The sequence below is a fragment of the Morone saxatilis genome, unplaced genomic scaffold (assembly GCF_004916995.1).
Source record: "Morone saxatilis isolate NCDOM2014 unplaced genomic scaffold, NCSU_SB_2.0 Contig3, whole genome shotgun sequence".
Classification (NCBI taxonomy): domain Eukaryota; kingdom Metazoa; phylum Chordata; class Actinopteri; family Moronidae; genus Morone; species Morone saxatilis.
The window spans coordinates 12,850,088-12,871,784 of NW_023339873.1; the positions used below are offsets into that span (position 1 = coordinate 12,850,088).

General features: G+C 42.4%; 2 protein-coding genes across 2 annotated transcripts in view; both read right to left on the reverse strand.

Moving 5' to 3' along the window:
* Nucleotides 1-20: 20 nt before the first annotated feature.
* pcnx4 (pecanex 4) lies at nucleotides 21-9,283 on the reverse strand. Its single transcript, XM_035673869.1, has 11 exons — nucleotides 9,144-9,283; nucleotides 7,474-8,248; nucleotides 7,181-7,360; nucleotides 6,078-6,616; nucleotides 5,877-5,977; nucleotides 5,487-5,609; nucleotides 4,425-4,785; nucleotides 2,762-2,865; nucleotides 1,574-2,679; nucleotides 1,279-1,465; nucleotides 21-1,088 (listed from the first exon to the last, which is right to left on the reverse strand). Exons 2-11 carry the CDS (start codon nucleotides 8,169-8,171, stop codon nucleotides 837-839), a joined length of 3,651 nt encoding a protein of 1,216 aa, XP_035529762.1. The 5' UTR covers nucleotides 8,172-8,248; nucleotides 9,144-9,283; the 3' UTR covers nucleotides 21-836.
* Nucleotides 9,284-11,882: 2,599 nt separating this feature from the next.
* Nucleotides 11,883-21,697, reverse strand: part of lrrc9 (leucine rich repeat containing 9) — a 16,794-nt gene continuing 6,979 nt past the window's right edge. The window contains exons 17-32 of the mRNA XM_035673384.1: nucleotides 21,359-21,550; nucleotides 21,149-21,274; nucleotides 20,855-20,995; nucleotides 20,489-20,666; nucleotides 20,150-20,370; nucleotides 19,936-20,058; nucleotides 19,711-19,841; nucleotides 19,482-19,590; nucleotides 19,250-19,383; nucleotides 18,567-18,703; nucleotides 17,887-18,104; nucleotides 16,976-17,044; nucleotides 15,970-16,095; nucleotides 14,333-14,522; nucleotides 14,043-14,199; nucleotides 11,883-13,943 (exon numbers count right to left, since the gene is read on the reverse strand). Coding sequence (XP_035529277.1) covers nucleotides 13,910-13,943; nucleotides 14,043-14,199; nucleotides 14,333-14,522; nucleotides 15,970-16,095; nucleotides 16,976-17,044; nucleotides 17,887-18,104; nucleotides 18,567-18,703; nucleotides 19,250-19,383; nucleotides 19,482-19,590; nucleotides 19,711-19,841; nucleotides 19,936-20,058; nucleotides 20,150-20,370; nucleotides 20,489-20,666; nucleotides 20,855-20,995; nucleotides 21,149-21,274; nucleotides 21,359-21,550 — 2,286 coding nt within the window. The 3' untranslated portion in view covers nucleotides 11,883-13,909. The remainder of the gene's footprint in view (nucleotides 13,944-14,042; nucleotides 14,200-14,332; nucleotides 14,523-15,969; nucleotides 16,096-16,975; nucleotides 17,045-17,886; nucleotides 18,105-18,566; nucleotides 18,704-19,249; nucleotides 19,384-19,481; nucleotides 19,591-19,710; nucleotides 19,842-19,935; nucleotides 20,059-20,149; nucleotides 20,371-20,488; nucleotides 20,667-20,854; nucleotides 20,996-21,148; nucleotides 21,275-21,358; nucleotides 21,551-21,697) is intronic.

Genomic DNA, 21,697 nt, shown 5'->3' on the forward strand with positions numbered 1-21,697 from the left:
CTGCTTCTGCCAAGCTATTTTATTATAATTATATTCAGTTACACATATAAAAATTAACAATATGTACAAGAGACCATGGACAAATTCATTTAACTCTTCATTCTAAATTGTAAACAAGTGAATTGTAAACAAAACAATAGCACTAAACACCTTACACATACAGCAAGACATATCCAAGGCACATCCTCGATATCTGAACAAAACATTAAAATTCTTGTCCCGTTTGTGTGGACATTGAGGGGAATCACCTGAAAATTGTGAAATCTGAAAAAAGTACAATAAAACCAGAGGTATTCAGCAGGTGTTGTCTAGAGGGGAGGTGGGCAAATTGATTCACTTCTTTTTAAGCACAAACATTAATAAACCACAAAACATATGTGCTTCGTTGGAAACCTACCAGGGACTCTTTCAAGATACAAATGTTCAAATGGAATTTTTCATCTTTAATGTGCTGTTCTAAGGAGGTAGTCCACATTGTCAGTTAAAACCTGTTACACAAGATTTTGCAACTTACAAGAGAACAGTGGTGAAGCCACTGCTTCATCCTCTGCGGTGCAGGAAATGAGGCACCAAAAAAGTCATATCAATGTAAAAGAAAAACAAAGTAGGTTCCCATACAGACATTACCTATCTGAACTCATGTGAGCCAAAGTTTCAGAAGTAACACTCCAAAAGTTGATTGAAGTTTTCTCTTGATTTTGCTATAGTTTCCACATGATTTTCCTAATAACCATTAACTCTGGAAATTGACATTTTGCTGTGGTAGTACCAACTCAAAAGCATTGTGCTCCTTCTCCAGAGTATGTTCAGCAGAAAGGGCAGAAGAAAGCCACAGGTCAGAGGCAGGGGAAGTGAAGGGGGGCTGAGGAGTAAATGGGGTATCCAAGAGGGGGATCAGCTGCCTGAACAGTGAGGTTCCTTAGCATAAAAGGGTGAGCCTGGATGCTGTAACGCTCCTCATCGTCATTAGTAGCATACAGGAGCTCCCAGGAAAGGTTTGCCCACTGGCCTCGCACCCCCTCTCCATTCAGACGGCCCACATGCACCAGCTGCTCTTGCAGGGATAGGACACGCCCCGTATATGTACCCTGTAGACAGGACAGTCAATCATACAAATGTAAGACATACATTTCACTGTAATTGGCTTTAAATTGCAGTCATAAATAACTTCAATTTTATTCAAATGACTGATTATGAATAAGCTGTAGGTAAGGTATCAAGAGATGTACTTTTAGATGCTTAGACAGATTGTGGACTAGGACTGGTGGGTGTAATTACCATAGCGAGGTCATGTCCTAGAGAGAATAAAAAGGGTTTCTCCTGAAGCACACTGTCATGCCAGCCTTTCTCTGTCACCAGGCCAATGTACCAATCCCTTTCATATTCCTCCAAGGTGCTGAACAATTCCTCAGGGGACTCCATGGGCCCTAGACTTGCTTGATCAAACAGCAGCTTGAAACTGAACCTGAAGGGGAACAGAGGCAGAATTCAATAAAATACACATTTTTTTCTAGCATAAATAAGCTCTAATGAAAGAATGATCACAACCTAGAAAGTCTCACTGCCATTTTACCTGAAAGCACGAAGTGCAAGTTGGTAAAGTTCTTTACTTGAAGAGAGCCAGTCGAGTCCTTCCGTCCATGGTATATCTCCACAGTAGAGTCTGTAGATGTAACTGGGACTGGTGAAGGCCGACTCTGCCCCCAGTGAGATGAGACATGAAAGTGCTACCTGTGTGTGCAGCTCTTTCAAGGCTTCATCCTCCTTCAGGGCTTTGGTCATGTCCTCTGAGGTCTCGCCCTGCACAGCAGGCCCAAACTGCCCCAAGGTGAACCGAAACCAGTCATCAGGAAACAAAGGCCTGAGCTGAAGCAAGCGGGATGGTAGCAAAGGTGCTGTCCTCCACCCTGTTGGCAGGTTGAATATCTCCGACTGGGGGCAGCTGAAGTTCAGCTGAGGAAGAGAACCGGGACTCTCTCTGAAGACTTCTGGGTTACGGCCTTTATCCACTGCTGGCATCCCAATGCCCAGACCCAGAGGCTGCAGTGGCTGCAGGGCAGAGAGAGCCATATTTTCAAAAAGACTGTCCATCTCCACGGAGCCTGGCAGCGAGGCCCCTGTCTGCGGCGCTGTGTGTCCAGGCTGGGCCTCTGCAGTCACTAATGCCACTGTCCGCCTGGCTGGTTGAGGTCCAAATAAGTCATCCTCATCTGACCAATCACCAAAAGAGGTCAAACTGGAGCTGTCCTGTCTGAACCTGAGAGAAGACACATTGGATTCCACCAAAACAGCTTCAGGTGGCTGAGTACAAGTGGTCTGGGCCAACTGGGAAGACTGGGACTTCCTGCCTCCAACCCCTGGCCCTTCTTCACTGCTCCACAGAAATCCTTTGTGCTTCTGCACGCAGTATCGGAGGAGCAACCAGACCAGCACTTTCAGAAAGTCATCCTGAAGTTTCCTCAAGTTGTCATGAGAGTCAATAATGCCAGAGAGAACATTTCGGGCATCAGAGTACACACGCACTGCAAGGGCAGCACAAGGGGTGAGGGCGTTCCCCCAGTGCAGGTTCAAACCCTGGGTGAAACCGAGCCGCTCAGGGCGCTCAAAGGCAGCTTCAAACACCTCATCCACCCTCCGTGCCTCCACTGTGTGACAAGATGTCTCTTGCAGCTCCAGACCCTGTAACAAACCACACAGCACTATGTAATGTTGTTGTAAATGACTGCAGTAACAATAGACAAAAAAAAAAAACACACAGTACCTTAATATTAACTGTACAGTAGCCATATCCTCTCTCCAGGATCATTATCCAAACCATACGGTCCTGAAAGCGGCCAAGAAAATGAGAGCCTGGGGCTAAAGAACCTACAGAGGGGGGAGAGAATCATCAGCATCGATGCATCTATCATGTAAAGTGATGTGATGGGTAAACAGAGGGCGAGCAGGAAGGGAAACACAATATATGTACAACACGTAACACACGTAAGTAAGGGACTCTTGGTGCACATCCTTTTCATTTTGCATCAGCTGTGCATCCCTCTGCTGACTAAGTGGATAACATGGCTACTGGATGAGCTGCAGGGAGACGCGTACCATCACAGTTGTACAGGAAGGTCATGATACTATTTTAACTGGCTGACTGCACAGAGATCTAAATATTGAATCTTTTCTTGGTCTTAGCTTTCCATTAGTCTCTAACTAACTCCTTTTATACATTGTGGGCTTTTCATTTTGTGCGACAGAAGACAGTGGGCAGACATTTTTTTATTTATTTATAACAGAGATGAGCAGAAATGGCAAGGTGACGGAGGCTTTTGTTTTAAGTTGACTAGTGCTTGCTTGGCTCAAGAATAATGTCATGTCCCATAACGACATCTCAGAATAGTCCCCGCCGCTACCTCATGATGGGAAGTGACACGCTGGGCAGACTCCTTTCCTGCTCGCTGCTCCACAGGCCCCCAGTGTGAGCAAAGCAAAAGAACACTACAAACTGCCATCGTTAGACTGTGAGCATCAACCTAACAAGCGCTTATTCTGAATTATACATCACAGCTACAGCACCATAACCCACAAAAAAAACAAGCTTGAGTGATGACATCACCTCAGCAGTTTTATTTAGTTTTGAATCATCAATCCATAAATAATGATTCTCTACTTGCACCATTTTTTTTTTCTGTTGCCCACTCCTGATCGAGCCCAGAACAAAATCCTAGCAGCAGCTCCTTTTGGCCTGAGAGTATTATGCAGTTAATGGTGCGGAAACATTTGGATGTAATGAATACAGATCAGAGCTATTTTTTTTGGGTCACTTCACAGGAAGCTTAACTGGATCATGCAAGCTCACATTACTGCCAGCAATTCCAAAGAGCTGCTCACAACAACATTCCTCTTACTATTAAACAATATGAGGTGATGGTTCAGTGCTCTTTGATCTGCATACTGTCCCTACTTGACCTATAGGAAAATGCAGTCTCTGCAATTATAGTACCATTAAAAACACATCATAGTCAGAAAAAATAATCTTTCGTGCTCTGTAGATTGGTGTGTGTTATAGGCTTTAAACAAAGTAAAATAACAATTTAAATCACAGAGTAATATCATATTTGATTTTAGAAACTTTTAAACTTTTTGTTAAATCAAATTGATGAGATTAGTCAAAATTATAAATAATAAATTCATAATTTCAGATATTTTAGCAATAATACTGAACATTTGCAAGCTATTACTTAATTAAAAAAAAACATTTTTGATAATGAAATGAATTACTTGCAGTATTATTTAAATCTGATTCAAATATATGTGTGTGCTCTCAATGAACACTAGACTATTAAGATATATCTGAAGGTCTTCTTAATGCTAAAATAGTAATACTAATGATAACAAATTAAAAAAGAACATAAAAACATAAACATAGGACCACTAACCCAGTGACCCTCTTGCAAAGGCCGTCCTCAGAGCGGAGGCCAGACTTCCACTCATCTGCTGGTAGAAGATGGAGTCCGGGCAGGGACAGGCGGTACCTACGGGGCCTGGCCAACTGCGCTGAGGCCTGGGGAACCCCACTAGGAAGATAGGCAGGGTGAAGAGTGGCAGCAGAGGGGCCGAGAGCAGGGCAGAGAGGGTCACCACCGCCAGCAGCAGTGGGCATAGGGAGGCATTCAAAGCCAAGAGAGTTCCAGCCGACTGGCGGCGCTGCTTCTTCTCTGTCCAAGATGTCACCAACACAGTCAGGGTGAACTTTAGCTTGGCAAAGAACTGGGTCAGTCTGTCAATCAGGAGGCCCACCTGTATTTGAAAGGCAAACACTGATCTACTGAACCACCATCAGCTGAGAATATGCGTAATATATGTACAGTTTGAGTAATTTCAGTGCTTCATTACATTTTTTATTTTACTTAGTTTTTTTTTTGTTGTTACATTTTACTATTTTATTATCGGCTAATCAAACCAAAAAAATGGGTCCATCTCACAGCCATAAGATTAATACACTGTGGCCACGTTATTAGTTACAATGCAATCTAATACAGCTGTGTCACAGAGGTGTTTCTAATGTTTTGCCCTCCCTATTTACAAGATCATTAGAAACACATTTCAATATAAAGCAGTCCAGTGCATAACCACCACTGAGTATGACCTCAGTAATAAACATATAGTTGAGTTAACGCCTCTTGACAGTGTTAAAAAAACTGAACACTAATTCTACATTGAGGAAAATGTATAGCTGTGCCTTATAAAGTGGCCATTTTTACACCATGGTGCTGGCACTTGAACCAAATGTCTTACACCAAATGTTGGAAAAAAGGTTCCCATGATGATTTTTCCTATAACTATCATATTATCTATTAGTCAATATAAAAGTTTCAGACCAAGTCTCCCATGCACTGTCGACAGCACTGTAACAGACAGTACGTGTATGTAGATACAAAATACAACATATAAGGATCTAACGTGCGGTTTAAATAAGGGAAAAATGCCGTTGACCTCACCAGAAGAAGCTGAACTCCAGAGCCCAGGTTGTCCCACCCTGGCAGCATGTTGTTACCAGCTGCAAGCCGCATCAAGACCACAACCACCATTTGCAGCAGAGCATCTTCTGAACTCTGCCACACCTGCACAGCAACAAAGAACAACCACTGTGCTGAGCATGGAACATCAAGCAAAACACATGCTAGGATATATGACATTTTAAGAAAATAAAAAAGGACAAGAAGATGTACGACATGTTTTTCATTGTCATACATTTCTGTTTTATTTTAAACAAAGATCAATGATTCGTGCTGGTTACATTAAGAATCTCCTCAGAGTTTGTCTTCATTTTCTGCATGTTATGTTCACATTGATACTTAGTTTGTGAGCAACAGTGAGTGTGAGCATACCACTCTAAAGGCTCGTGTGAATCCCACACTGAGGGAAGCCCTGTGGAGCAACTGCAAAGATTTGTCCATAGACAGGAAAGCAATCATTGCAAACGGAGACACTGTGGAGGAAAGCAGTACATATGGGTCAAATCAGTTTCACGTACAGAGCACTGTTGTTTTCACACTTGAGACTTAAAGTACACATTATAAGAAGCTCACCAAGATAAAGAAGGACTCTTCTGATGGCTGCAGCAATGTATAATCCTCTGTTCTTCTGCTTGAAAGTCTGCACACTGGACATGCCTTTAGGGTACAGGGGATTGAGGAACACTCCTCCAAATACATAGGCCCCCTGGATCTCTCTGAGAGCCCAGCAGAGGCAGAAGAGTACGAGGAGGAGGTAACTAACAGGAGCCTGGGGTCCCGTAACCAAGCTCTGGGACTGAGATGAACCGAGGAAATGATGCAACAGCCCTGCCTCTGCCATCGCCACCAGCAGCAAGCTCAAATATAGCAGCACCTCCCTGCAGCCCAGATTCCAGCCAAAGGAACTGGGAGGAGGAGGTGGTGACCCTCCCCTGCGAAATCCACGGTCCCCAAAGGCTGCCCTGGGACCTGTGCAGAGTGTGCCAATCTGGCTGAGGTCCAAACTCAGCAGAAATCCCGTAGAGATGGAGAAGAGAACCACACCCAGTGTTGACGGGATGAAGTAATTACACACAGCTACGCCGGCAGATACACCAAACATCAACAGCAGCCTGTGAGACAGCACAAAAAAGTCAGAGCCGATGATACATAGGCTACTGTCACACTTGTCATTTCAATGTGACAATTAAAATCTGATAAGAACTGGTTTCCCATGTATCATGACCACAATGTGAATGAACAGTGAACTATGTTTTGCTCAAACTGCGGCTATAAACAACATTGAATTGGGTTGGGTTGATTGGTTTAAAACCTGATAATGCGCACTGAAGCCATATAAAGACATGGCATGTGATAAAATACTGTGTTTGAAATCATGTGATCTTGTGTTACATTTCTAACAAAACCAGAGATTAAAAAAACAAATAAAATATACATATTAAATGAAAATGTGGATAATTACTATTATTACATTGGACACATGACGTGTAATATAAATATGTTACTTACACATATACAGTACACTAAATACATCAAATGATAAATACAACCACGGCATTCACTAGAGGAAGAAGTTCTGTATTTTAATCTCAAGGCATAGAGAAAATAAACTGGTGATGTTGTTTACGACTTTAAAACTACCGATGAGAGCTAAAGCAGGTTCTTTAAATACATACCTGAGGTTGCTGGACATGGGCGAGCCTCCTAAGCCAAACACGAGAGCCTGCTCCATTCCCCAGAGGAGCAGGGCGTCCAGGGGAGGCAGGATACCTAGGGCCCACAGCAGAGGTAGGAAGAGGAACAGCACATGGAGAACCTGGCTGGCCAGTTGGAGTTCGGGGACAGGGCCTGAGAACCTGAATCAGAGCAGGACATTGAGATTTATTATGGGAGCAAGAATTGTAAACTATAGTAGCATTATATAGGAGGACCTCTCAGTTAATCCGATAACTGTGTAGCTGTTGCTCACCTATCAGCCAAGTCCACAGCGATGAAAATAAAAATGTAGAGGGGCCGGGTGAGTGGGGTGATCTCATAAGTGTCCTGTGCCTGGAAAGTGGCCGTCTCTGTGGCTGTATTTACAATGAGGGAATACTCAGCTATACACAGCGTCACCCAACTCAGGACAAAGACGACCAGGGAGACACCGATGCTGCCGTAGAGAGCAGTCAGTCTGCCAAGGAACACATACCATGTCCCAAAGCCACAGAGCACTCCAGCTAGGACTGTGTGCAGCACCACATTGAGCCCAAACCTCTTCCCAGGGGCAATAAATCGGACAGTCTCTGGGCTGACGCAGTGGGTGAATTCCACTTCCTCTTCATCAACCAGAATGTTGGGCGCACCGAGTCTCTCCACTGTGCCACTCCTCCGAGCAGCATACAATGCCAGGGCCTGGACACCCGCTGCAGCCCCGAACATAAGCATACCAGAGAGCACTGTGGCGTGGAGCTCCTGAAGCAGCTGCAGCTGGCAGAGCAGAGTACCGATGCCCCCAAAAAGCCATGGTGTCAAGAACAAGACTGCCTGATTGACATAGACATACGGTGGGGCGCAGTAGCCCAACTTGAAGCGTGGACCCCCCAACACTGTCTGAGGGAAGCGCTTCCAGAAGAACTCCTGCTTGTACTCATTAAGAAGGGGCACATCTGGCCCCATTCTGACCATTCCCGATGGGGTGGCAGGTCATCTCCACACAGCTGAAGGAGGGTGTCCATTCATCTTCCCATACACGATGACGCTGTCTGCAATGAAGCACACATACAGTTAGGCAATGGAGGAAGAATTGTTAACTAAATAGAGAAGCACTGATACAATATCATCATTGTGATACAACACTAGTGTCTGTCATGTAGTAACATTACACAAGCTGGAGTTAAAACAGCAGTTAATAATACAGGTTTTCAACTGAAATGTACTATTTTTGCTGCCTGCATTTGGATGATTTTGTAGTTTCGAGAACTTCTCTAGTTACATCTGTCATACTATAAACTGAATGCTGGTCCTACTGCAAGAAGGGGTTCAACTGAATGAGCACTAATTATATATCATTTTATTGCTGATCTAATTTCCAAAACAAAAATATAATTTTAAAAGCCATTTAACTACAACAGGACGGGTTATATCTGAAAGCCTCACAGATCACATACCTTTGTCAGAGCATCACTGAAACTCAGATAGTTGTTGAAATTCTCCTTCGCACCTTACACACACGAACTCTCTCTCTATTAAAATGGGGTGTGTGAACCACCTCCGGGTTTTGATGTAGCTATCACAGCACAACATCAGACTCGGACATGATCAACAGCTGCTGAGTTGCCATGAAAACACACCACAGAGGCAGTAACGTCAACCACAGCTTCACAATGCGCTAACGCGGGCTAACATGTTCGAGCTACTAACCGGACATTTCGAGTCACACCTCCTGTAACTAAAACCAGGCAATGAGCGGAAAGTAAAACGCTTTTCTTCACCTCTCTGAGACTGTTCTTGTCTCTTTACCTCGGCTAGCTATATTACTGTTAGCTACCGATGCCAGCAAGTCTTTCCAGCTTGACTCTCCGTTAGCTTTGGCATTACTAACAGGTAAATAACAGCAGGTTTACACCCTGCGCTGTCACTGGTGTGAGACAAACTTACCGTGAGCAGCAGAATACCCAACTGCAGATGAGCTTTGTGTAATACTTGACGGTATATGCAGTATTATGGAGAAACAGGCGGAAATTGCCAGCGTTAACATTAGCTGCGAGCTAACCGCTTGAAAGCCAAGCAACATCGGCATGATACACAGACAGACGGTAACCAATAGGAGTGGAGAGAAGAGGATGGCGCGTCCTCTGATTGGCTTAGAGCGTTTAGAACCCGCCCCCTTACACCCCCAACCCGCCCTTTAAATCACAGAGTAAAAGGGAACGACACAAATCATTGTTTGTTTGTGTTTGGATGAAAGACAATACACTCTCTATCTCTCTACTCACACACACAGATATATCTTAATTATATATATATTAATTACATATGTATATATTATGTATGTTTTATATATAAAATATATATAATGTGTCCTATGTCCAGCAACCTCAGGTATGTATTTAAAAAATGTGCTTTGGCTGTCATCAGTAGTTTTACACTGGTATTGGACAGCAAAACTGAATAGAGAATGTGAAAGTCACAAACACTATGTATATATGTATACATGGACTGATACACTGACAAACACCTGTCCAGATGTGTGAAACAGCAGCACTCTATGTGACTCACTACTCAACATCTAAATCAGTGATGCTACTTACCAGTGTAGCAGACCTGTGAGTGATCAACTATGCATGGATGCAGAACGGCCAAAAACTTTAGCACGCAAACACTTTTATAACCATCAAACTCATTGAAAAGCAATGTGTATCAAGTAGGGCAGTCTGGGAATCACATTCAACTGTGCAGATACCCCTCCTCAATAAACAACAGGATTCTACCACTCCAACTTGTTTTTTTTTTTACTGAACAATGAAAAGACCCCCCCACCCACCAATCAAATGACACATCCCAATGCGTTGTTTATCCTCCTTATCCTAAATCATTTTTCAACGTCTTTCTTCCCAGTATCTTTAATTCCCAAATCTAATGCGCTTAGTCGACCCCAAAAACTGACAAAGGATTAGAAATATTAATATTACATTCTAAATCCTTGTTATCATGTTCTTAATACAAAAAGAGCAAATCCTACAAGTATTTTATTATTTCAATATAATGAAAGTGATTGTGGTCAAGTGTCTGCCTCTCCAAAATGTTGATTTACTTAGAGAGAAGGGGGATCATGAAGTGATCAACTAAAAAGGCCACAATATCAACACAAAGAAAGATGATAATCTGGAGCCAAGGAGATTAAATTGTTGTTGTTATTCTTCACTGTGGCTGAGGGGATGAGGGTGGGCAGGAGGTTGTGTTTCCTTGTCATCTTGAAAAAGCAATTTCTGCTCTGTGTAGGACACAATAAACCATCACAACAGAAAAGCCTGCCAGTCACGACATGTATTGCACCTTGTAATCCTCCCATAGCACCACTTATTTAAAATCATGGCTCCATTTTTGTTATAGCTGCCTGATGAAGAATATCAACTTGAATTAAGACTTAAGAGTCATTAAAGGAGAAGACCAAATGCAAATATCATCAAATAAAAAAGGCTGATACCAAATTGGCTACAATCTACAAAAAGAAGACCATCTGACAGTGCTCTGAAAATTGATTCCGCCTAAATTTACAAGAAAATTGGGTATTTGTCTGTTGTTTGGTTATTGTTACCCTGTTTGTGCCATTTTAACCACGCAACACGCTTTGTGTGATTGAAATAATGTGATAAATGACACACAAGTTCAATAATGTGATAAATCACACACAGGTCCAGAAATGAATAGCAGTTAAGAGTTAATGCTTCTGCGAGGCGTGCTCCAAAATGTTTACACAAAATAAAAGCATTTTCCTTGTCATTCTAATTGTCACTCTCACTACATTCTTTTATCTGTATTTTCCCCCATTCGCTTCCTCCATTCGCTCTTTATTCTAGGGAGCCTCACAGGAAACAAATTGCAGGAAAATGACAAGCGACAACAATAACTCAATGACAGATTTCAAGAGAGGCAATATGGCAAGATTGTTTTTGAATAGAGAATGTATTTGTGGGGATAAAAAATGAACTCAGGACATAATATGCACCTTTTAAAAACAAAATAATTTATATTTTGATGATGACCTGCAGTTGTTTGCCATTAGCAGCCAAATGTGGAGAGAACATTTCATTTTTACAACAGCAATTCCAAGTCAAGTGGTGATGTTGATGTAATTGTAACTTCTACCAAAGCACTTCTAAAGTTAATACAAGCTGGTAAATGTGTAATACATGTGGACTTTAATGTTGTTCATCCATTACATACTGCTTCGATAAGTATCGCACAAGATGCTGCGTTATCTTTGGCATCAAATGTCAATCATTGTCCTCATCCCTCTCACTTCACCCACAACATCAACCAACACTAGAACCTGAGTAGATAGCAGTGAAAACATGGTCCATTCAGCAATTATTCACAGAGTCTTGGACTAATGGTGCTCTGAATGCACAGACACAGCAAATGTAGGGAGTTAGTGGCCCAGCAGTAATTGCCCCATACAGAGCATGTGTTTTTCTGTGTGTGTGTGTGTGCGTGTGTGTGTGTGTGTTAGTGGGGATGGGGGAAAGAGCATCATCTATAACGGATTCACAACAAGCACAAACATGTCTAATTATGAATCCAGACTACAACTGTAGACACCAACTCACTTTCCCCTCTCCACCCTCTCCGTCTCTCTTCCACCCTCTCGTTCCCTCCCGCCCGAGCCGGGCTCCATATCAGGCAGATGAAAACATAACCTGTCACATTCCATCCCATTAAACCAGCTACGAACCATGTGGTCTACTCACATGGAGGAGCGAAGAGAGGGAGAGGGGGAGAGAGAGAGAGAGAGAGAGAGAGAGAGCAGTGCATCTGGGTTCACTCAGTACTGATGAATTATTCACATTCTTTATGCTAATGTCATTTTAATGTTAAAAATACTGACCGATATGCAAAAAGAAACATACTGTATGAAGTGGTATGCTCACCATAAGCTCACACTACACACACAAATACAATTGCATTAAAAACAGCTTTACCTCTAACATATCCATACTGCACATACTGTACACAAATATAAAATATGTAATTATCCTTTGCAATACCTAATGCATTAGAGAGCTCTCACTGAGCCCCCAAATCTGTGCATTAGAGGTTTTTTTTCTTTTCTTTTTTCTGTGAGTCCATCAGCTGCCATTTGATGTCGGGCAGAGCAAGGTAATGACAGTGCACTCGCTTGCACAGTCATTAGCCCCGCTTAATACTGGGAATTAACACAAATTAAGTGAAGTTAAGTACATGCATTAGAGGAGCTTGTTTGGGGAGAGCTTTTCACTTTTGCTGCCTAGAGCTGGCTGCTGCCTCACATGTTCAGCAAAGGCTACACAGGCAGGAAACACAAAAAAATAAGGCATGCACACACGTATCTGCCTTCAACTGATGTATTACTACCTACAGGGCAGGTGGTAAATTCATTGAGGACAGATTAGTGGTGCAGTGAAGGTGGGAGGTAATGGAGCTCTAAGGACACCTAGTGGTCACATTAACAGCACTCATCCATAAAGTCCATAGTTCAGGTTGGTGGAAGAAATATGAAAAACATATGTATTATGAAGAAGTAAACATCTCAAGTTAAATAAAATAATCATTTAACTTTACAATAAATTGCTGAGATAGATGGCAACAGTCTGCATGGTGACAGTGACAATGACTTTCTTTCCCTATGTTTATACCTACGTCAATGGATGAGATGTCATCCAGAATCTTTTCACATGGAGGTTTCTAACTCACAATTACCAGTTCATTACCAGAATTATAAGTCACATAATATATGTAGGCTGTATTACATTTTATCACACCCACATTTAAGGCTCAGACTGGTGTTTTGTTAACTACAGGACTACTAGATTACTAGACTAAACTGACAGGAAGATAGAGGTTTATAATCTCATGTTCAGCAGATCTAACATCATAAATATCAAGTGGAGTAGGTTCATTTCCAGTTACAACACGCAAGATTTGCCTATTAGTTGAAACTGCCGTGGGCTTTTCGAAAAGAGGCTAACATGATAAAAATGACAATCTCTGAAAATCCATTTGGACCTCATTCAAGATTACATCTTTATCTGAGTGACTGCAGATTATTGTCCACAGAGAGGTGTGCTAAAGCTGGATTATCTACTTGTTGGGGATGCATTTGACCCAGTGGATGCTGCGTGCCACCCTCACACACCCTTACATCTGTGGGTGTTTTTTCACTTGTTTGGGGCCAAGGATGGGATAGCAGTAGAAATGACACCAAAACCTCTCATCCTCAGATTACCATGGTTAGTGATCCACATATGTGGATTGAAAATAAGGTCACAGTCATTATAAATGCATTTGAAAGGGAAGCACTATAATCAAGCCTAATTTTCTTTGACTCTGAACATGTTTTAGTTTCAACTAAAATTCAGTGAGCCGCAAAGGTGATTTATTGATATGTAAACAGCGAAAAAGGTTACAGAAGGTTATTTAATGCTATGTGAAAAAAACAAGGGCACTTGAATTGCCCTATGTTCTGACTTTTTCACCATTAAATATGCAAACAGAGGCAGATGCTCAAATACATTAAGGCACACTCAGAAACACCACCTTCAATATATGATGACCTAAAATACCGTGATATGTGACCACACCACAGTCATGGTTGTCGCACGTGTTCACCTTTGGATTACGTACTGATCGACAAGTATCAGTGTATACTCCATCGCCTCTGGCCACTACATGGATGGAGGTTTGCCACTATTTGGAAATCTGGAAGTACGAAGAAAAAGTCAGAGTGTATTCTATTATGTTTCAAACATACATTTTAAAGAAGCATAATTATATTGGTTGGATTTTGTACTTACTAACCTGCTCTCTTGCTCCTGGTTGGGATACGTGATGATGACTCTGTTTCCATCAGGAAGAAGGCCTGTTGTTGTCAGGTTGCTTACTGCTTTTCGAATGTGTCTAAAGGTAATGTCAGTTTGGCCGCTTCGAGCAGCATTACCGTGCTTGTGCTTCTTGTCTGAATTGGGAATTAATACGAGGGTGTGGGTTAGAGAGCCAGAATAAACTAAAAAACATACTGTTTGTGTCAATCTAAAGCTTATTGTTATGCACAATCAAGAAATGAACCATCTTCAAGAGGAGACACTCACGCTTGTATGTGTAATGAGATTGGGCCTCGTCCACGTTACTTGGCAGGCCATCGTGCCCATGCATAAAGTTCTGTAGTCCTCCACTCATACTCATTCCTCTAAGAGGGTTGTGTCGAGGCATGAGGGGTAACAGTCCAGGTAGGTTTATTTCAGTGGCAGGAAGCAAAGCTCCAGGGCACTGGGAGCATGGCTTTAAGAGAAATAGGAAATAGGAACAATAGGAAAAATAGAAGTAATACTAAGCGGACAGGATTACTTTGAAGGAGACATTTAGATAATGTGTAAAAATGATCTTTAGTGCTTCCAGAGCCTACTTAATGTCTTTGTATTCACTGACATATGCATCCTAACCCTGTAACTGTTTCTTTTTCCTCTACTTTCCTACTGTCGCTGCAGTGTGTTCACTCCACCCACACACTTGGCAGAAGATTGGTGATTACATTGCGTGTTGTTCTACGTATATAAGCATCTTATAGGAGAATAGTAATTACTACTCATCAATAGCAATGTTCAATTTCAAACAGCAGCAGTCACTGGCACAAACTGAGAGTGACAACTGAGTTGGCAGTTATGAGAGTCAATAGGAAGAGGTTTGTGTTTTTAATGAGAAAACACAGGATCTCTGCTCGGTCATTTCCACATCTACGATTAGCAAGCAGAGGGGGTCGTGTTGACCTGGCTAATAGGGGGTAAATCCACTGGTGCATTATCGGCCGGGCACATTTCATCTAATCAGCAGGATGATGCCAGCAGGCTTAGGCTGCTTTTAATTCAGAGCTGCAGGAGAATTACTGCCTTGGTCTCTCATTACATGAATATCAAATCAGTCAGACTGAAAGAATTTGATCCAGGCTTTTCCCTTTTTTGGTGTGGTTTGGTTGTTGTCATTTTGTTTCTTTCAGTTGGACAACATCTTGCATGATCAGGCCCATTATGAGCTTTTGAGAATGGGAAAAAAAACTGTTGCATACTCTGACTCCACGCATGGAGCAACACTTTTTTCCTATTCTCAAATCTACTTCCAGTGATCAGCACCTCAGTACAAGCCTTGGTGTGTGTTACTTTTCTATATCATACCATTATAAGCTTCTAACACAAACAAGGTTTTAGTTCATTTTGTCAGTTTCATACTGAAATACAAAGAATCATTAGAGATAGTGGGAAAGAAAGCTTTCTTTCCTGCAAACTAACCTTATTCCTGCCTCTAAATATTTGTTATAAGTAAAACATCTTCATTATTGTTATGTTATTAATGTATGTAGGGCTATAGCCAGGATTTTTAGAGAAACTAAAGACCCCCCTAACACTCTTGTCATCATTATTCTCTATCCCAACCTGAAGGTCTAAATGGTGTTTCAAAACCTTCTCCACACTGTCAGGAATAAAATCATGGGGGAAATCATGTTCTGGAGTCTTGATTTCTTCATTATTTTTTGTCCTTAAAGTAGTCAAAGAAAAATTGTGTCTAAAATACTGGAATCAACATGTGAAATACACAAGTATGTTTTTAATTTGTAGAATTCTTCCCAAGGTCGAAAAAATATACTCTGAAAAATGCTGGGGCCCTGTATGTACGTGTATAGCCTATACAGTATGTGTGCAGTATGAGTGTTTCTGAGTGAGAATGTTGTTCTCACTGATGAATCGGTACTGAGGAGTTCAGCCCTGGTCCTTTCCTCCAGGGTAACCATTACTCCATCCAGGACCTGCAGCCGGGACAGACGGAGCACTACCGCTGGTCTGTGGAGAGAATTTTTGGCCACCTGGAAGAAAAAAAGAAACACCTGTTTGATAAAACAACCTGGTAATAAATCATACTAACCTAACTAGCAAACTGTGGAGACATCTGGGATAAATATGATGCTATGTGGGTGCCAACGCAATTATCATGTTCCCAACAGCTTTTCCAGCGACCCAGCTGACAGCAGCAGATAGCTCCGTGCCCAGCTGAGGGCACCCTCTGGCCAGGATGCAAGTTCACCCTATCCAGTCATAGAAAGTAATGTTCCTATAGGACACTGCTGCTGTGATTAAGTTGTGCATGTATGCCAATGGATGTCCAGTGGAGAGAACACAGACTTTGGCTAGGGAACATGGGTGAGGTAGCAATCTCATGCTGTCAACAGCAGGAGGTATTGTCTCTGGGGTGGCTGATGGCCTCTACCCCATGGCAGGATTAACCCCTCCTATGGGAAGAGAAGGGGGATGGGGTCAAGCAGTGTAGAGGCGACCACAGCTGAACATACCCCTATGGACGAAAGGGAGGCCCTGGGCTGTAGGCTCCGCTCAGTCCTGATCCATGAGCTCCAGATGGGTGATGTAACGGGGCCAATAGCGCCTTGCCATTTGGTCAACGGATTTGTCTCTGATGCCGGCCAGTTTGAGGCACAGCAGATGGCCCATCATGTAATCGCTTAATTTGGAACCACAGAGTTACACTGGGATAGTGTTTTGGATTGTGAAAGTCAGAAATTGAGCCTGTGAAAGTGGTTTTGATAATTTGTCTGCAAGTGAAAGAGTTCAAAGTGTCCTGTGACTGACGGCTAGTAAAATCACATTAAAGCTTATAATAGCAAAACAAACTTGGATAATGTTTTCACCCAGTTCACCTAACTGTGTATAACACTTAATAGTAATACTCACAGGATTGCCAACAACAGAGAGCTCCATCAGCGAAGGAAGAGCTTCTAGTTTGTCAAGCTCTGTGATCTCCTTCAAAAAGTACAGAAACAAAGATTAATTTAAATTCGTATTTCATTCACTATCCCCTCATTTAACTTTTATTTCCCACTGGCTGTAGGCTGCTGTGTGTCGATAATGGAGACATATGCATCATGGCTAACGCTTTCAGAATTTCGGTGTAGGGAGAATGGAAGCAGCTGATGAGAGGGATTACATGTGTGAGCTCTCATTAATCTCATGAGAGAGTTTGGGCACACAACAGGGTGCGGGGGTGTTTTCTGTCATTTCCAGGTTTATGGTTGCACTTGGCTGTGATTCAAAGACGCCCCCACTGTGAGAACTGTAGCGCTGGGATGATTGCTGTATTTGATGTCTTAATTGAATGCATGAAAACATTAAGGAAGTGAAGGGAAGCAGGAACTGGCAACAAAAGTGCAAATCACTCGCCCTGGGTGAGAAGGAGATGCAGACTGAGAAGCTGATTACACGTTGCCCTGATTGTTCACCTCTTTCTTCAGACACATGGCCCTGACCTTCAATCAAACTTGATTCTGCTTAATGCTACCCCTCGCATGCCACAGTGGGGTGGTAATGACTCATGATTACTATACTTCACGCCTTACTTTGCAAATGCAGGGAAAAGTAATACGGCTTCACGCTGAATGAAATACATTCTCAAACATCTGACACATTCTGCATATAAACCAATCAGTAAAATTTGGTGGTAAATCAAAAACTGCACAAAAGCTTACTGTGACCTTGGTGGTCACCTCAGGAAATCACAGTGGCATGAGTCATTAAGGCAGTTTCATTGAAAATCCAAATATAAGGATTTTTAAAAGGAGGCTGCTACTGCTGCTGGAGGAGAATACCTGCAGCTTGTTCATGCCGAGAAAGAGCTTGCGGAGCTCAGTCAAAGGATCTAGATGGTTGAGCTCCCGGATCCGGTTCTCTGCTAGGTGCAGTTCTAGCAGAACATTCTGGGCTATGAAAGAGTTTTCAGCCAGAGCTTTGATCCGGTTCCTGTCCAGCCCAAGCTCTCTGAGCCGGTGAAGCCCCTCCAACCCTTCCACCTGGCTGATCTCATTACCTAGGGACAGAAGACCATATCAAAACAATGGAAAATATATTTCCAACAATAGTCTAATGTTTCTGTAAACAAAATAAGAGAGTGAATTGCACACCCTACGGAATATAAAAGGCTGGTTTTAAGGCAATATAAACATTTCTCATTTATTTGTTGTTTGCTGCTGGTGTAAAAGGCAGTGAAATTACTGAGACAGCTTTGAAAGGTTTGTAAGCAAAATAGGAAGAAAGGCCAAGTAAGGTTTGCTTTGTGGGACAAATCACCCTGACCAAGTAAAGCTCAATCAAAAGCCATCAAATGCTGTTGAAAAGAAAGTCAGTCTTTCTTTTCTTCAAGTCTCATCTCCCACCTGGCCTAAGGTCTAAGGGATACTTTGCTCTCAGTGTTTGCCTTTTCACAGGCTCTATACACACACTTTTAACAGGCTTTGTCAGGGAGGGGTGGTACGCCGTCAACCATACATACCTTGAAGAAAGAGCGCTTTAAGATTGGTGAGCCTGCTGAGCTGCAGATTGGCCATATTGGAGATGCCATTGTGACTCAAATGCAGCACCTCCAGGCTGCCCATCAGTGGCTCCAAACTGCCAGTGGGCCCAGTTTCCCTTAAACACAGTCACAGAAAGACAGTTTGCAACCTCTGTGGTTAAATGAACATCTCTTTCTCCCTCCCGCTGCCTCATTTAACTGGTCCAACATCACAGGTGCAGACCACCTAAAGGCAATCACAGTCAGGGCTAACAAAGCATGCCTGTCACAGCACTTTCTATAAAAAGAAAATGTGATTGGAAGAACATATTAATATTCCCATGATATACTGGCAATGTAGAAACTAACTAGTATATAAACTAAGATTTCAATATATGGTTTATTTTAGGTATAACATCTCTAGAAAGAATAAATAATTTGAACCAAATTACATAAATTGAAACTGTGTTTATAACTAGTTTTAATTTGGGTTTATAGGCAACAACTGTGACAAAAATCTCATATAACTGTCTGAAGACAGTTCATACATTGGCTTGTCAGTGCTGCCCCCTAATGGTTACAGTCTACACATTCAGTTGAAGTTCATACATCACACTTGGCAGCAGTCTAACATTGTAAAATGTAAAAATACAATTCATTTTGTGAAACAAGAAGTGTGTTACCCTTTGCCTTTGGATGGGCTCTGCTGGCCGTAACCACTGGAGTGAACTTTGCTGTGCAGTATCTGTCTGTTTGTCATATGAGTCTTCTGTCTGGGCAGGATGGACTCAATGTGGTTGTAGTTCAGACACAGAGCCTGTAAGGAAGACACTGGAAATAATTGATCTGTCCAGGGCTCAGCTGCATATCAAGCCAGTCTGTTACTTTTTGACATTCAGTCTAATTTGTAGCTACTTTGATGTTGGGCAGGTAGATGAGGCCTGAGAAGGAGGTGAGGTTGTTGTGGTCTAAGTTGACACTGCGCAGGCTACAGAAGAGGTCTCCTGGACACAGATCAACCATCCTGTGGGGGGAAAAAAAACTCTTTTAATTAGTCTAAATTTTCAGCTCAGTAAATCACTATAATGATGCTCATTTTTTCAAAATGTGCCGTGTTTATCTGTCTGCATGGCCAGACTATAACCTAATTGAACAGGACTGCAGGGTGAGGTAGGTGATGTCTGTGTAGTTGGAGTGGCCCAGCTTCTCTGCTATCATGTCAGGGGTTAGTCTTCCTCCAAACATATCCTTTGCACTTTCACACTCTGTTACCTCCTAGAGAAAAGAACAGTAAATAGAAAACACTAGACCTAATTATCATTATGAAAATGTTTGAAAGGTTCAGCTGGTTGCCATTGTTGGTACATACCACTGCAATGCCATCTAGTGCTTTTAGGGAGGGTAGGTGGAACACTACATAAATCCGATAGTTTTCCAGTTTCTCCAATAAAGGATTTCCATAAAGATCCAGAATGATGAGGTTTGTCAATCCCTGATGGGAAAAAGAGCATATGAGCTCAGACAACACAACAAAAATGGTGGGGAAATCTGAAACCTACTGTACTTAGTTCTCTCCCACTTGCCTTCAGAAAGTAGATGTCTTGTGAGGTAGAAATTTGGTTGTTGCCGATGTAGAGCTCAAGAAGGGAGCGAACTCTCTGGATGCCATGCAGGGAACTGATGCAGTTGTCCTCCACAGACAGAAAGGACAAGTTGGGCAGCTGATCTAGGACTGAGGCATCCAGACTAGACAGCTGATTCCCATCTACACTTAGTTTATTTAGGCAATGCAGTTTGGATAGGCCTGAAGAAACAGAGAGCAAAGACAGTCACAGAAATAATGATGTCTCTGATGGATCTAAATGCTGTGATTTTCCAACTTCATTGTCACAATTCATTGCCAAGTTGACAGTGTGACTAACCATTGAGTGTGCTAATGTTGTTGTTGTTAACCGAAAGCTCCTCCAGCTTTAAACAGCTGTCAAGACCTTCCACTTTAGAAATGTCATTATCATTAAAGGAGGCCCAGCGCAGATTGACCAGCTTATTCAGATTGATCAGTCTGGAAATCCTCTGGCTGTCAAGGTTCAGAGAGGTGATCTGCTCAAAATGTAGGACCACATACACACAAAACAGAAATTATTACAGATGTTAAACATGTATTACAATTGCCACAGTATCAACATAATGCAGCCTGGTTATTCCCTGGAGTAAGCATTTTGCTAAAACTTTACAAATGCATTTTCTGAAATCACTCCTCTAGAAAAATCCACATGCCTGTAGCTCACCATTGCAGTCCAGTCTAGCTCCAGCTCTCGGTTGAGACCCCAGGGTGCAGTACTGAGAAGACACAGGAGCCGGGCTGTTGACAGCAGGCTGAGACTGCGGGGACGATCACTGTCAGTACGCGAGTGAGCCAGAAGAGATGCCTGCGAGCAAGGTGTCAACAGGTATGATTGAATTACAGTTCATCCTGAAATATACAGGTAGATGTCCACATATTGTAATGCGTCCTTCACTGGAGCATGTTACTACTTTGTTTCATGGAATAAAGCAACTATCTGTATTTGTAAGATCTTAACCTGGTTAATTTTGGATCCAGCAGCCATCTGAAGAGCAACAGCAGCCTCCTCCTCTGCTACCATCATATCATCCAGGTGTGTGAGGGTTATGAGACGGCCCAGTATGGTCATTCTCACAGCTTCAGGCTGGAAGAAGGAAAACATTCTCGCTTTATGCTTCCTCATTGTGCCCTGTACTACATATTTAATTCGATTGATAACAGCACGCACCCTGTTCCAGGGGTTGTATCGGGTATCAAGCTTCAGCAGGGCGGGTGCGTGTTTTCTCAGCACAGCCGTATCCTCTCTGGCCTTGGTCAACTTGTTCCAGCGCACGTCGAGGTGTTTGAGCTGTCCCAACCCCCTCAGCCCTTCTAGGGCCACTAGGCGATTATAGCTAGCATCCAAAAATTCAAGGTTGGGCTGCAATTCAGGTAACAAAGACGATAGATGTTAAATGTTTCCACTTTATGCAATGGTCTAAAACTATCTGTATTATTTGCCAAACCACTATCAAATTTCATTCAATATTACAGAGGCAAGTTACTATTAAAATGCAGCTTTATTCTG